At 41.8% G+C, this 11373-nt stretch overlaps 2 protein-coding genes across 6 annotated transcripts in view; both read left to right on the top strand.

The window, feature by feature from the left end:
* Positions 1–11373, top strand: part of LOC310756461 (uncharacterized protein) — a 148891-nt gene that overhangs the window by 3674 nt on the left and 133844 nt on the right. For all 5 annotated transcript variants that reach the window (XR_014544890.1, XR_014544891.1, XR_014544892.1 and 2 more), the window contains exon 2: positions 7871–8033. Coding sequence is in view for 2 of the 5 variants with exons in the window: in XM_083600589.1 (XP_083456715.1) it covers positions 7871–8033 (163 nt within the window). In the remaining 3 variants the exon portion in view is untranslated. The remainder of the gene's footprint in view (positions 1–7870; positions 8034–11373) is intronic.
* LOC310757106 (uncharacterized protein) overlaps positions 8383–11373 on the top strand; it is a 47331-nt gene continuing 44340 nt past the window's right edge. Inside the window, exon 1 of the mRNA XM_083602271.1 lies at positions 8383–9242. The gene's annotated coding sequence lies outside the window, so the exon portion shown is untranslated. The remainder of the gene's footprint in view (positions 9243–11373) is intronic.

Below are 11373 nucleotides of genomic sequence, written 5' to 3'. Positions count from 1 at the left end.
CTTTGTTCCTTGAACTCCTTGCATAAAGTAGTGGGGGCAGGGCCGGATTGAGGTTTGATGAGGCCCTAAGCTACTGGAGGTAATGGGGCACTTTATATGCCCAGCTGTCCTTTGTCAACAACAAATTGTCGCTGTTTTTTGTGTTGAATATAGGCTGTATGGTAATTTATGGACCTAATAGGTATCTAAACCATTTGCACATAAAAGAGTATGTATTTTCTCAAAGTAATTGTTGAACTGAAATACAATTATGAAGTATATTAATAGTGAAATAATTATTAAGCTCTAACTTAAAATGATTTTGTTCTTCATAACAAACTTAATAATGCAAACACATTGGCATTTGGCAATAACAAAAGTTCCTTTAGAAACACAATTTATAAAGACTCCTAATCTAGTCCTAGAAACTTGCTATAATAATAGGTGTAAATATATGATGCAAACTACTATTATAATAGCATTATTAATATGAAATTAATTGTTATAGCCTGTACAATGCAATTGTAGCTAATACAATGCATTTTTTTTAATATCAGTATCAATATTACCATAATAGTCCACATTCTTCATTGGGACAGCAGACCTTTGTACCCTGTTACACTTAGTGAGTGTAAAAGACAGTATTTCTAGTAATATGTCGCATTACAAATAATAGCAATACTATACACACCTGTACATAAAAATTAATTTACAGGACTAATTGTATTACTGCATCTACCCAATACCCATTCAACTGTAAATTTTTATCATGATTCATTGTGTACTGTGTATACAAACAGTACACAAACATGATCTAAATTACAATACTTTCCTTCTTGCCTTGCCAAAGCAAAGTCACTGATGATATCATCAAATGAGAAACTGCTTAGCTTGTCACTTTCTATGTACATGAGGCTGAAGTAACATAATTTATCTTGAGACATTGTTGTTCAAATTCATTTTTTATCCTCTTCAGCTGAGAAACGAATCTTTACAAATGGCAATTTGCAATCATCATTCAAAGAAACATTCTCAGAATTGCTTCTACATTAGGGAATGCTGATTGGACATTGTTGTTGTTCTTTAGTCACTTAGTCGTGTCTGACTCTTTGTGACCCCATGGACGATAGCACGCCAGGCACTCCTGTTTTCCACTGCCTCCTGTAACTTTGGTGAAACTCGTGTTAGTAGCTTTGAGAGCACTGTCCAACCATCTCGTCCTCTGTATATAAGTTAAATAAGCAAGGAGACAATATACAGCCTTGTTGTACTCCTTTCCCAATTTTGAGCCAATCTGTTGTTCCATATCTAGTTCTAACTGTTGCTTCTTGTCCCACATAGAGAATTCTCAGGAGACAGATGAGGTGGTCAGGCACTCCCATTTCTTTAAGAACTTGCTATAGTTTGCTGTGGTCCACACAGTCAAAGACTTTTGCGTATTCAATGAAGCAGAAGTAGATGTTTTTCTGGAACTCTCTAGCTTTCTCCATAATCCAGCACATGTTTGCAATTTGGTCTCTGGTTCCTCTGCCCCTCCAAAATGCAGATTGTACTTCTGGGAGTTCTCGGTCCACATGCTGCTTAAGCCTGCCTTGTAGAATTTTAAGCATAACCTTGCTAGCGTGTGAAATGAGCGCAATTGTGCGGTAGTTGGAGCATTCTTTGGCGCTGCCCTTCTTTGGGATTGCGTTGTAGACTGATATTCTCCAATCCTCTGGCCACTGCTGAGTTTTCCAAACTTGCTGGCATATTGAGTGTAGCACCTTAACAGTATCATCTTTTAAGATTCCGCTGGAATGTCATCACTTCCACTGGCCTTGTTATTAGCAGTGGGTTCTAAGGCCCATTTGACTTCACTCTCCAGGATGTCTGGCTCAAGGTCATCAGTCACACTACCTGGGGTGTATGGGACATCCATATCTTCCTGGCATAATTCCTCTGTGTATTCTTGCCACCTCTTCTTGGTGTCTTCTGCTTCTGTTAGGTCGTTACGACTTTTGTCCTTTATTATGGTAATCTTTGCATAAAATGTTCCTTTCGTATCTCCAATTTTCTTGAACAGATCTCTGGTTTTTCCCATTCTATTGTTTCCCTCTATTTCTTTGCACTGCTCGTTTAAGAAGTCCCTCTTGTCTCTCCTTGCTATTCGTTGGAAGTCTGCATTCAGTTTCCTGTATCTTTAACTATCTCCCTTGCATTTTGCTTGCCTTCTGTCCCCTGTGGTTTGTAAGGCCTCATTGGACAACCACTTTGCTTTCTTTCTTTTTTTTAATTAAATATTTATTAAAATTTCCCACATTTAATACAAAAAATCAAAAAAGAAAAAAGAAAAAAAAATTAAAAACACATAAGGTTTACAATTCCATATTTTCAGTACCATATTTCCCTGACTTCCCCACACCTCCCCTTCTTGTATTCCAATTCAAATTGTTAGTTCAACAAGTTCCTATCCCCAATTTTTAACCTTTTTAAATTTAATTCATTTTAGAAAAACCAATTTTTAACTTATAGACATCAATATTTGTACCTCAGTACTCAAACCTTTTTCTAAAGTCGACCCAAGTTCCCTTCCACGAATTCCCCAATTTTCATATTAATAACCAAACAAAAAATAAAAAAACAGATTATAATTGTACACCCTTTGGATTCCCAGACCCCACCACCCCCTTTCCCGGTTTCGATCCCCAGCAAATGTCCATCAGACTTAATCTACTATCAGCCTGGAGATCTCACGTCCAAGGCTCTTAATTCTCTCTCAGTTCCTCTCTGCCGGTTTTTTTGATAGTCCTTAGTATTAAACACCAGGTCTCGGAGGAGCTCTGTCCCAATAAGGTCCATGTTTCTTCCAGCCAGACCTCCATACTTAAAAGTAGGGCCCAAAAGTCCAATTGTCGCGAAAACTCCAGCTTCCACTTTAATCATATTTGTAATCCATAGGTCTTCAGATCTCCACATAAGGAGATCTCTCCATTCTTCAGTCTCCAATTCAAACCAGATTTTCATCATCCAGTACTTATTTTCCCTTGTAATCATCCTGTCAAGCCTCTGGTTTGATTTCTTATTTTCTTTTTTTTGCATCATGTCAGGCCTCTGGCTCTCCTTTGTCATTTGCAGAATTACAGCTCCTCCTTCCTTCTCCTCAAGAACAACATATGTCTCCTTCTCCACACTTTCAAAATTCTCAAGTTTCTCTTTTTGTCCAGCTGCATGAGCTTCCTGAGTCAGATCCTTATCAAATTCAGTAATGTTATTTACTGTTGAGTTCAGAGTTGTAACATTTGTAGCCAAAACATCAATTTGGCCTTGTAACTTTCCCAAGAGAACAAAAACTCTGTCCAACCCAGCCTGAATTTTCCCTCCTTCAGCCATTCTTATAGTGTCCCAAATCCCCCTCTAGAGGGATTTTGGTAACTTAATATTCTTTCCAGTTAAAATCCAAAAGTCAAGTTAGTTTGTATCAGTTCTTGCTTATTTTTAGCAAAATATAACCAAATTGCAACAAATATATCCAGCAGAAACAAAATTCTCTTTTTCCTTCTTGACAGCTAATTTTGACAGCTGTCAAACTCTTCTATATCTCCTCAACAGGCTCTCTCGCGAATCACTCCTGGGTCCGGGGGGGGGGGTGGAACTTCAACTCTCAAAATTAGCTCTTATCCTCCAGTAAAATTACTTATACTTGTATTGCCAATCGTGAAATTAATATCTTTTATCCAATCAAGAAAAAGAAATTCTCTCGACCTTAGTTAACTAGTCCTTGCTTTAAATTTTTTACAAGGCGGGGGGGCGGACTTCCTGTTTGCACCTTCCCCGATCGTGCCAAATTAAAAAAAAAATTTCCTTAACAAGTCCAATTTCCGTACTACTCACGGGTTGTTACTTTTAGAGTCCAATTGTTCACAAGAAGAAGTCAGCGCTCTCCGACCATGGCACGTGGCTTCACTCCACAGGAGGAGCAGTCGACTCTCAGCACCTTCGCAGGTCGGGGGGCGCAAATGGTGCCCGCCGAGTCACCAGGTTCACAGGCTTCAGCGCCTGTGATTTCTAAGGGTCCCCGCGTCGCCGCAGCAGCAAGACCCAGCTCCTGTAGAGCCGATTCCCTCCGGAGCTCAGAGGGAATCCGCCATTAGCCTTTCGCGCTAACCCGGAAGTCCCCCACTTTGCTTTCTTGCATTTCCTTTTCATTGGGATGGTTTTCACTGCTGCCTCCTGTATTATGTTCCGAGCCTCCATCCATAGTTCTTCAGGCACTCTGTCCACCAAATCTAAATCCTTAAATCTCTTCCTCTCTTCCACTGTGTATTCATAAGGGATTTGATTTCGATTGTATTTTACTGGACCAGTGGCTTTTGTCTGCAGACAGTCATGTGGCCAGCATGACTAAGCCGCTTCTGGCGAACCAGTGCAGCGCACGGAAACACCATTACCTTCCCGCCGAAGCGGTACCTATTTATCTACTTGCACTTTGACGTGCCTTTGAACTGCTATCTTGGCAGGAGCAGGGACCGAACAACGGGAGCTCACCCCATCGCAGGAATTCGAACCGCCGACCTTCTGATTGGCAAGTCCTAGGCTCTGTAATTTAACCCACAGCGCCACCCGCGTACCTCAGCATTGGTAGTTGGTGCATAAACCTGGATTACTGTGATCTTAAAAGGTCTGCCTTGGATTTGTATCGAGATCATTCTATCATTAGGCGCACTGCCCCCGTGGGGGCCGGCTCTCCCGGACGCTGTCTCTGATCACGCGAACTGGTTGCAGGAGCTCGAAATAAGCAATTAGAGAGAATCAAATGCACATATTTCGAGTGAAGATCGGGAGTTAAGACTGCTAATTGAAGTGACCTCTGTGAAGTAGAGCGATGAGCTGGATTCAACAATATATCAAGAAGAAGATGCATCAAAGGGTCGGTATGTCGGAACGGGACTGAAAGGGGGGGAACCTTTCTTTTTTTATCTTATGTGAGTACCTAACAACCCTCCCCCCAAGAAGAATCGTTGCAATTACTGATTACAAGCAGGATGATTAAGATCTGTGTGGAAATAAATTACTAATCAAAGACATGGCTTGTGGAATATTGGAAAGGAATGAAAGGCCTTTGTGACGCAGTTATAAAAAGAGATTTGTTAGGGCATGCCTGCCTACAGGATTTATGATCGAGGGGAACAGACAATGGCTTGTTATTACATCGGACTGAATTTGACCTGGCAGAACCTCCTAAGAAGATTGAGGAGAGACTGACAGGCCTGCGAGAATTAATGGACAGGCTTAATAATAATAATAATTTATTATTTATACCCCGCCCATCTGGCTGGGCCTCCCCAGCCACTCTGGGCAGCTTCCATAGAAACCAAAAATACACTAAAATATCACACGTTAAAAACTTCCCTGAACAGGGCTGCCTTAAGATGTCTTCTGCATGTCAGGTAGTTGTTTATCGCTTTGACATCTCGTGGGAGGACGTTCTACAGGGCGGGCACCACTACCGAGAAGGCCCTCTGCCTGGTTCCCTGTACTTTAAGAATGTTTTGTACGGAAGTGTGGAAATGGCGTCTGTCTGTTTTGAATATGGCCCTTGGAGGAATGGAAAAATCCACACAGGATATAACAACGTTTGTTTTCAACCCGCTTGTGGAGACTATCAGAGGTCACAAAGAAAGGAATATATGACAACAATAAGAAGATGAGGAAAATAATAAAGAGAAGATGGAATAGAACTGAGAACTGTGAATACCATTTGGACAGAACTGTGATCATTAAAGCAGCAGCAAGAGAGATGTTTGGATCCCTTTCTGAGCTCGAAGCATGGGTACCCCCAACAAAAATTTAAAAATTTGACTATGTAATTTGAAATTAATGTGATTTGATTGGTTTGTTAATAAAAATTATATTGAAAGAGATCATTCTATCATTTTTGAGATTGCATCCCAGTACAGCTTTTGCCACTCTTTTGTTGACTAAGAGGGCCACTCCATTTCTTCTATGGGAATCTTGTCCACAGTAGTAGATATGATGATCATCCAAACTGAATTCACCCATTCCCGTCCATTTTAGTTCACTGATGCCCAGGATGTCAATACTTATTCTTGCCATCTCATTTTTGACTACATCCAGCTTCCCATGGTTCATGGATCTTACATTCCAGGTTCCTATGCAATATTTTTCTTTGCAGCACTGGACTTTCCTTTCACTTCCAGGCACATCCGCAAGTGAGTGACCTTTCGGCTTTGGCCCAGCTGCTTCATCAGCTCTGGATCTACTTGTACTTGCCCTCCGCTCTTCCTTAGTAGCATGTTGGATGCCTTCCTACCTGAGGGGTTCATCTTCCAGCGTCATAATTTTTATACGACCATGGAGTTTTCTCGGCAGGGATACTGGCGTGGCTTGCTGGTTCCTGCTCCAGGTGGATCACGTTTAGTCAAAACTCTCCACTTTGACCTGTCTGTCTTGGGTGGCCCTGCACGGCATAGCTCATAGCGTCTCTGAGTTATTCAAGCCCCTTTGCCAGGACAAGGCAGTGGTCCATGAAGGTCATGGTCATTAAATATTACTTGGTACAGATCCTGATGTGTCAGATTATCAAATCATCTACATATTCTTATTGTCTTTCCTTACTAATTATTCTTCCATCCAGTACTTCACATTTTAATCTAGGCATATTAGCATATCTTTTTTCGAGCAATATTTTGCCATATATTCATCAAAACATTTCCACTCCTTTTTAAATTTTTGATTCGACTGATTTCTTATTATAGCAGTTAATTTTGCCAGAATTAAATATTCATTTAGTTTACAAATCCATTCCTCCTTTGTGGGTATAGTTTTTGACTTCCACCTAGCAGCAATCACTATTCTTGCAGCTGGACTTGCATATAGAAAAATTCTCTCCCCCCCCCCCGTGGTATCTCATCATCTATCAATCCAAGGAGATATGTCTCTGGTTTCTTTGTTATTGATATTTTCAACATCTTCTTTAGTTCTTCGTGTACTACTATCCAAAATTTCTTAATTTCCTCACACCTCCACCACATATGTGGTCCAGGCAGTGGTATTTATATAATTTCAAACAAAGCATTTTGGTTTCAACCAATCATATACACCAGAGATGTCCAAGCGCTGGACCGCAATTGACAGGTAGACCTCTGTGTTGTTTTGGGTCGATTGTGAGACCGTTGAAGGCCCCGCCCCCTTTCCGCAAGAACTTCTGCACACGCTCCTGTTTGTTTTTGCTCAGCAGTTCCTTGTTTTAATGTTTATTGTTGCCAAAAGAATCTAAATTTTTCTTGCGTTCCCCGCCTCCTTAAAAAAGTCCCTTTGCAGTTGCACGTTCCTGATATTCATCATTACCTCATTTTATTATAATACACATGCGCAACAAGCACTTGCAATTTCTGCTGAATACGTTCTGATGCCTACCACGTTCTGTTACGTTGTGTTGGTGTGCATGTTGGGAACCTGTGTTATATGAAGCCTTTTGCATCATATAGCAACTCATGTTCTAGCTTTCAGCTGTATCTTTGTGATTCTCCTATTAGCTGTATTTCTGCCCTAATTAGGAGGCAGCAACTTGCAAAATAATCAGTTTAATAAAGCACAGACTACGATAACTTCTGTATTAGAAGCACACTCGAGGATTTACAGAGATACACATTATTACATTTATTGTGGCCCTTTGGGCAACTGCCACAAGACCACTACTGCCCATACCATGCCAGCCTTAGGAAGGGAGAAGGGACAGGCAGACGGAAGGAATTGCCAAAGGTGTTTGAAAATGGGTGGAGGCTCTTGGGAAGCGGGTGGCCAATAGGGGCTTCTACAGGGGCAGCAGAATGTCTTGGGCAGAATCCCTTCAGGGTCTCTGAGACTCCCTTGACTTCTTCCTTCCTCCCAGGAAGCTACAACTTGCCTTGGCTTCTTTGCTCCTCAAGAAGTTGAACCTGCAAACCTGGTCAGGATGGACGGAGGAAGATGGACAGCTGACCTGCTCAAGCTGTCTCCCGCATCCCTCCCTGCAACCTCTGAGCATCCCCTCCCAGGACCCTCGGAGAAATCTGGTGAGTTCCAGGGGAGAGGAGATGGGGACATGGATGGCTGGGTGGTGGAGGGAGAAAGAGGAAAAGGAGAGGAGACCAAAGGCAGGAAGGGCCAGGCAGGAAGAAGGAAGGAAGGAAGGAAGGGGTGAGGCCTTCTCTAAAGCAGCTCTTTGTTTTTGGAATCCCTTTCATAACGTAGTGGGGGCAGATTTTCTTTATGCTTTTAAATCTCTGGTGTTATTTCCAGTGCAGGATTAAGTGACGATAATGATGTTGCACACCAATCCAGAAAAATGGGTGAAGGGGGCTATGGTAATGCTTCCCCGTCATTATGTATACTTCATATATTTAAATAGTTTATATTACTTTTATTTTTTTAAAGACTGGGTCAGAGTGATACATTCCACCAGCAGAAAAATACAGTAGATGCATGCACCTTCACAGTTTCGTGGGCTTTTGGGACAAAGGACCTGTTATCATGAAACACAGTTCATGTGGCTGGAGGCTCTACACATAGTATTCGGCATATGAAGACCAAGTGGCACCAGCTTTCCTAATCAAGAGTCCCTTTTGTCAGACTGCAGCCCACAAAAGCTTAAGCCATAATACATTTATGAGCCTTTAAGGACTCCAAAAGATGAATAAACAGAAGCATAGTCAATCTATGGACTTCTATCCTACTGGAAACAGTGACTGCCAGCAAGTGGGATATCTTGAAAAAAAGGGATTAGGCTGGTGTCTGTGCTCTGCCCTCGTGGTCCTAGGCAATAGTGCTTCTTAATACTAGTTTCTGGAAAGCACAGGAGAGCAGAGGGCTCTTGGGCTGAAATCTTGCTTGCTGGTTTCCTACAGGCTTTTGCTTGGCCACTGTGAAAACAGGATGCTGGACTAGGTGGGCCTTTACCCAATCCAGCAGGCTCTGTTTAGGTTCTGATATGTTGTAATATTTTTACACTTACATGTTACATAAGAACAGTTCAGTTTTACTGCTTACTCATAGGGGAGACTGCTATTGGAGCCTGTGATTCCTTTCCTCACTTGAAAAAGAAAAAGACAGGTGTTTCTTATAAGCCAGTTCCACCGTAGATCTCTATTATAAAATGATGGTGCTCTCTTAAGTGTGAATGGAATGATCATGGGTTTCTCTTGCCATTATCTCATCTGCATTCCTAAAAATTAGGAACATGGAGAGGACAGTTGAGAATGGAGAGGGCGTTAAAATAAGAGAAGGTGCACATGGGAATTGACCCATGTTCCTTTCTTGTCTTTCATAGAAGTCTAACGGGATTCTCTCTCCCCCGCCCCCACTCCCAAACAGGTGAGGAAGACGATGGTCAGAATTCTACGGAGCCATCTGTGAAATCATTAGGAAGAACAAAGAAAGAGTTTAAATGCAGGGAATGTGGAATGTGCTTTAGTCACTTTGGAAGACTGAGGATACACCAACAAACTCACACAGGAGAGAATCCATTTAAATGCATTGAATGTGGAAAGAGCTTCAGTCATAGTGGCAATCTTAGAACACATCAACGAACTCACACGGGGGAGAAACCATTTAAATGCATTGAATGTGGAAAGAGCTTCAGCCATAGTGGCAATCTTAGAACACATCAACGAACTCACACGGGGGAGAAGCCATTTCAATGCACTGAATGTGGAAAGAGCTTCAGTCGTAGTGGAGACATTAGAATACATCAACGTACTCACACTGGGGAAAAACCATTTAAATGCATTGAATGTGGAAAAATCTTCAGTCATAGTGGAGCCCTCAGAACACATCAACGAACTCACACGGGGGAGAAACCATTTAAATGCATTGAATGTGGAAAAATCTTCAGTCGTAGTGGAGACCTTAGAATACATCAACGTACTCACACTGGGGAAAAACCAATTAAATGCATTGAATGTGGAAAGAGCTTCAATCGTAGTGGAGCCCTTAGAATACATCAACGAACTCACACTGGGGAGAAACCATATAAATGCATTGAATGTGGAAAGAGCTTCAGTCAAAATGGAGCCCTTAGAATACATCAACGAACTCACGCAGGGGAGAAACCATTTAAATGCATTGAATGTGGAAAGAGCTTCAGTCATAGTGGAGCCCTCAGAACACATCAACAAACTCACACGGGGGAGAAACCATTTAAATGCATTGAATGTGGAAAGAGCTTCAGTCGTAGTGGAGTCCTTAGAATACATCAACGAACTCACGCAGGGGAGAAACCGTTTAAATGCATTGAATGTGGAAAGAGCTTCATTCATAGTGGAATCCTTAGAATACATCAACGAACTCACACAGGGGAGAAACCATTTAAATGCATTGAATGTGGAAAGAGCTTCAGTCAAAGTGGAAAACTTAGAAGACATCAACGAACTCACACAGGGGAGAAACCATTTGAATGTATTGAATGTGGAAAGGGCTTCAGTGAGATTGGATCCCTCAGAAAACACCAACAAACTCACATGGGAGAGAAGCCATTTAAATGTATGGAGTGTGGAAAGAGCTTCAGTTGTAGTGGAGACCTTAATATTCATGAGCGAATTCACACAGGTGAAAAGCCATATAAATGTATGCAGCGTTCAACTCAAGTTTCACTATTTAATTCACATCAAGAAACTCATAAAGGCAGAAATCAATTTTAAATACATGGAACCCGTGTGATGTTCTGGTTTTTGTATTTAAATTTGTATACACATATATATGTATTAAAGTAATGAAGGTCACATATACTTGATGTAGAAAAGAAGTTGCAAGTTGTTGCTAGATAAATGGGGAAAGTGTGAATATGGAATGCTCAAGGTGTGTGATGAATCTGTTGAGTTTTGACTCCACCCATCACTGCTAAAATGATGGGCTGCCCTTGTCTTGTGGATCAGCATCTGTCAGGCTTCAGGGAATTGGCTTCCTTCCCCCTTGGCCGTAGATAAGCAGAACAAAGGAAAAGGAGTCTTCTTACCAGTTAGAAACTTTAATGATCTTAGCGAGAGAACAAAAACCTGTCTTCTAGGAATGGCGGTGCTCCCAATGAAGAGGTCCACCCCCTTTCATCCCTAGTCACCCCCGTCACTTCTGTGTATCGTAACCTCAGCTCATACACTCTGTGCTTTCTGTCCTGCCACTTTCGCAACTCTCCTTGAACTTGGGGAAAGCGGAGGGATGCTTTCCAGACACAGTGAATCTGTTAACTCTCTCTCTCAATGTTTCTTCTGCAAGGTGTTCCCCATCCAGTATTTCCCAGCTTCTGCCTTCTGAACTATGTTCCTCTGCAAACCACTGTTTCAAATCTATACAGTCCTCCTGCTCCTGGGAAGATTCAGGGGGAGGCTCCCACGAATGCGCCTCAGTGCAGCTCTCCTCAGC

Source organism: Podarcis filfolensis, assembly GCF_964270895.1.
Source record: "Podarcis filfolensis genome assembly, chromosome: 2".
NCBI lineage: Eukaryota > Metazoa > Chordata > Lepidosauria > Squamata > Lacertidae > Podarcis > Podarcis filfolensis.
The sequence above is the reverse complement of the archived record's forward strand: the minus strand, read 5'-3'. Positions and strand labels throughout refer to the sequence as shown.